Source organism: Berghia stephanieae, unplaced genomic scaffold (assembly GCF_034508935.2).
Source record: "Berghia stephanieae isolate SIO BIC M18660-M18661 unplaced genomic scaffold, UCSD_Bste_1.3 scaffold4093, whole genome shotgun sequence".
Classification (NCBI taxonomy): domain Eukaryota; kingdom Metazoa; phylum Mollusca; class Gastropoda; order Nudibranchia; family Aeolidiidae; genus Berghia; species Berghia stephanieae.
In genome coordinates, this window is record NW_027625393.1 from 1 (window position 1) to 3,121 (window position 3,121).

General features: G+C 41.2%; 1 protein-coding gene across 1 annotated transcript; it reads right to left on the bottom strand.

Moving 5' to 3' along the window:
* Nucleotides 1–423: 423 nt before the first annotated feature.
* On the bottom strand, nt 424–1,920 carry LOC144961783 (uncharacterized). Its single transcript, XM_078894866.1, has 2 exons — nt 1,005–1,920; nt 424–629 (listed from the first exon to the last, which is right to left on the bottom strand). The coding sequence occupies exons 1-2, from the start codon at nt 1,918–1,920 to the stop codon at nt 424–426; spliced, it is 1,122 nt and encodes a 373-aa protein (XP_078750992.1).
* Between the last annotated feature and the right edge of the window lie 1,201 nt (nt 1,921–3,121).

Genomic DNA, 3,121 nt, shown 5'->3' on the forward strand with positions numbered 1-3,121 from the left:
AGACTGCAGTATCGTCTGCAAAGAGTCTGGCTGTTGTGGTTAGATTAAGTGGCAGGTCATAAATGTATGCCAAGAATAGACAGGGTCCTAAGACAGATCCCTGAGGGACACCCAATCTAACAGGTACTTCAGTCGAGCGACATCCATTAACAATAACAGCTTGCTGGCGGTCATGTAGGAAGTTCTTAATCCATGTTTGGGTTGTGCCCTGTATGCCGTAACGACAGATCTTGTGCATAAGTAGACTGTGATTCACACGGTCAAAGGCTTTGGCAAAGTCCATGATAAGGACGTCTGTATGGAGTCCCTTCTCCAGATTGGTTGTCAGTTCTTCCGTAAATTCCAGCAGTTGGGTTTCGCAAGATCTCAAACGTCTGAATCCGTGTTGGTATTCGGTTAAAACATTGTGTTGTTCAAAGTGGTTCATGATGTTGCTGACATGATGTGCTCCATTAGTTTGCAGATGATGCATGTCAAGAAGATGGGCCTATAATTTGCCGGGTCGTAGTGTTCTCCTTTCTTAAAAACGGGTGTTACATTGGCATTTCTCCAATCTGATGGTATTACACCTGAAGCCAAGGAGGACTTGAAGATGGCTGTGATGCCTGGGGCAAGTTCTGGAGCCAATTCTTTTAAGATGCGGGGGGATAGGTTGTCAGGACCACTGGCTTTGTGGGGTTAAGTTTAAGTAGTAGTTTCATTACTCCTTCTTCTGTGATGGTAATGTCATTCATTATAGGAGTGTTGGTGGTCTTCATTGATGTCTTGTTAAGGAACTCTGCATTTGAAAATTTTTTCCCTCACTGAAGACAGATTGGAACTGTTTGTTAAGGATCTCTGCCTGCTCTTTGGGGTCTGAAATGAGATGTCCTTCCTTTTTTAGTGGTGCTATGCCAACATTATTAGATTTTCGTTTTTTTATATATGACCAAAATCTTTTATTATTTGTGATTTATTTTCATTTTCATCGTTAAAAATGCCGTTGAGGTGAGACCAGTAACTACGTCTCATTTCGCGCTGTATTGTCTGCTTCAGGATGCGAATTTCTGTTGTTAGTTTTTCATCACCAGACTTTTTCATTTTTCTGTACAAGCGATTCTTCTTTGCGATCATTCTTTTTAAATTTGATGTTATCCATGGCATACTGGTCTTGCTTTTGGTGGTCTTGTGAGGTATGAACTCCTTGACGGCTAATGCGTTTTTGAAGTCGCACCATAGGTCTTCAGTTGTGGACTTATATTCATTGGTGAGAATCTTGCAGCTGATATTTTTTGCAGAATTTCTTAAGTTTTCCCAGTTTGCCTTGGCGTAGAGGGGAATTTCTCTAATAGGTTGAGCCTTTTTTGTTGTATTGAGGCTAAACTCGCAGTATGTAATATCATGGTCTGAGAGGCCTGGAATGATTTCCACCCTTGGTATTAGTTGTGGTGAGTTGGTAAGGACTAAGTCTAGTGTATTTTCTACCCTCGTGGGTTCATAGATTATCTGTTGTAGTCCATGGTCGTAAACAATATCCACGAAGTTGAGGTGTAGGTTTGGAAATGGGCATTTTTCTTTTAATTTCATAGAGTTCCAGTTCCATCCTGGAAAGTTGAAGTCTCCACCAATAAGGAGGTGCGCATTCTTCGTCTGGGTTGCTCTTTGTAGGGTTATTTGGAGCCCAGCAAGACTGTCAGTGTCAGCAACATTTGGTCTATAGAATGATGCAACATAGAGTGAGCGCCTTCCTTTTAGTTTGATGTGTGCCCATATTATGTCATAATCTTCCACTTCCAGGTCTGGCACTTTGTAGCTGTCAATGTTGTCTCTAACCGCTATCAAGACCCCTCCTCCATTGCGATTTCGGTCCTTTCGATATAGCTTGAAGCTGATTAATGGTGTGATTAATTCTGCGATTGAAGTTTCTGTTGTTCCAGACATTTTGGCGTGTGAGTATATTCATTCTCCTCTGGTACCCAACTCCCATATCCGGCTTCAACTCCCAATGGTATCCATCTCCCTTTAGTCCAAGGTTTATTTCCCACTGATATCCTTTTTACATAGTCCCAGGTTCACTCCCCACTGGTGTACACCGCCCTGATTCCCAGGTTCACCCCCAACTGTTGCCTAGTTCCCATAACTTTGTCGGATATTGTCAGGTTTTGTCTTTGTTCGTCGGGTTTCGTAGCAAAGCACTGATTGCTTTTTTTACAAAACCCGCCGAAACCCGCCGATAACCATAGTCTCAGGTTCACTCCCGACTGGTGTACACTTCCCTGAGTCTCAGGTTCACTCCCCACAGTTGTCTACTTCCCATAACTTTGCCGGATATTGTCGTGTTTCGGCAGGTTTCGGCGGGTTTCGTAAAAAAGCACTGCTTGATTCCCGGGAAGGCCTTCCGAAAGTTCCTTGGTCTAGCATCTCTTTCAATTAGTGCGGTCAAACGGTTATCTTTTGTCAGGCGTTTATCTATTCAATTTGTAAATATTTGTAGCATTTTAAAAACAAACCTTGATAGATTAGTGAAAGTTTTAATATTTCCTAACACGACCATTGTTTTGGTTCTTCCCCGCCATTTTTTCGTTGAAGCATTGAGATTGAAAGATAGTGCAAAGCAGTCTAGTTATTTTTATTTTATTTTAGGGTCATTAAAAGATCCACGGTGAAAATACTAATTTAAAGAGATGCCACGCCGAGGAGCTTAGGAAATTTCTCCCTGACTAAAGAGAAATAAACGCCTGACAAAAAATCCACGGTGAAAATTCCAATTTAAAGAGATGCAAATCTGAGGGTGGGATAGCATGTTATTCAACAATTACTGAATCTCTTAAGTATTTTCCGTAATTTATTTCAAAATTTATCCAGCAATATGAAAAGTGTAAGAAAGAATTCATTTATTTATTTTGTAAATTCAATAAAATAAAATGTTTTTACTTTTAACACACGTAGCTGAGCGATGTGGGACAATATCTGTGTCCGCCGAGCGGAAATGTGTGCGTGTGTTGGGGGGGGGGGGGGGGGGGGGGGGGGGGGGGGTTGTTGAGACTTGCCTTACTTTCCCATAAAAAAAAAAACAAAAAAAAAAAAAAAAAACAAATCAGACATCCCTATGCTCATAACGACATGTTTTTCTTACGTTAAA

Excerpts from the sequence above, each read along its gene's own strand:
- LOC144961783 (XM_078894866.1), bottom strand. The coding sequence starts at position 1,920 with ATGTCTGGAACAACAGAAACTTCAATCGCAGAATTAATCACACCATTA. Across the intron at positions 630-1,004 it reads AATACAGCGCGAAATGAGAC|AATTGGCTCCAGAACTTGCC; the intron begins GTAGTTACTGGT and ends GCATCTTAAAAG.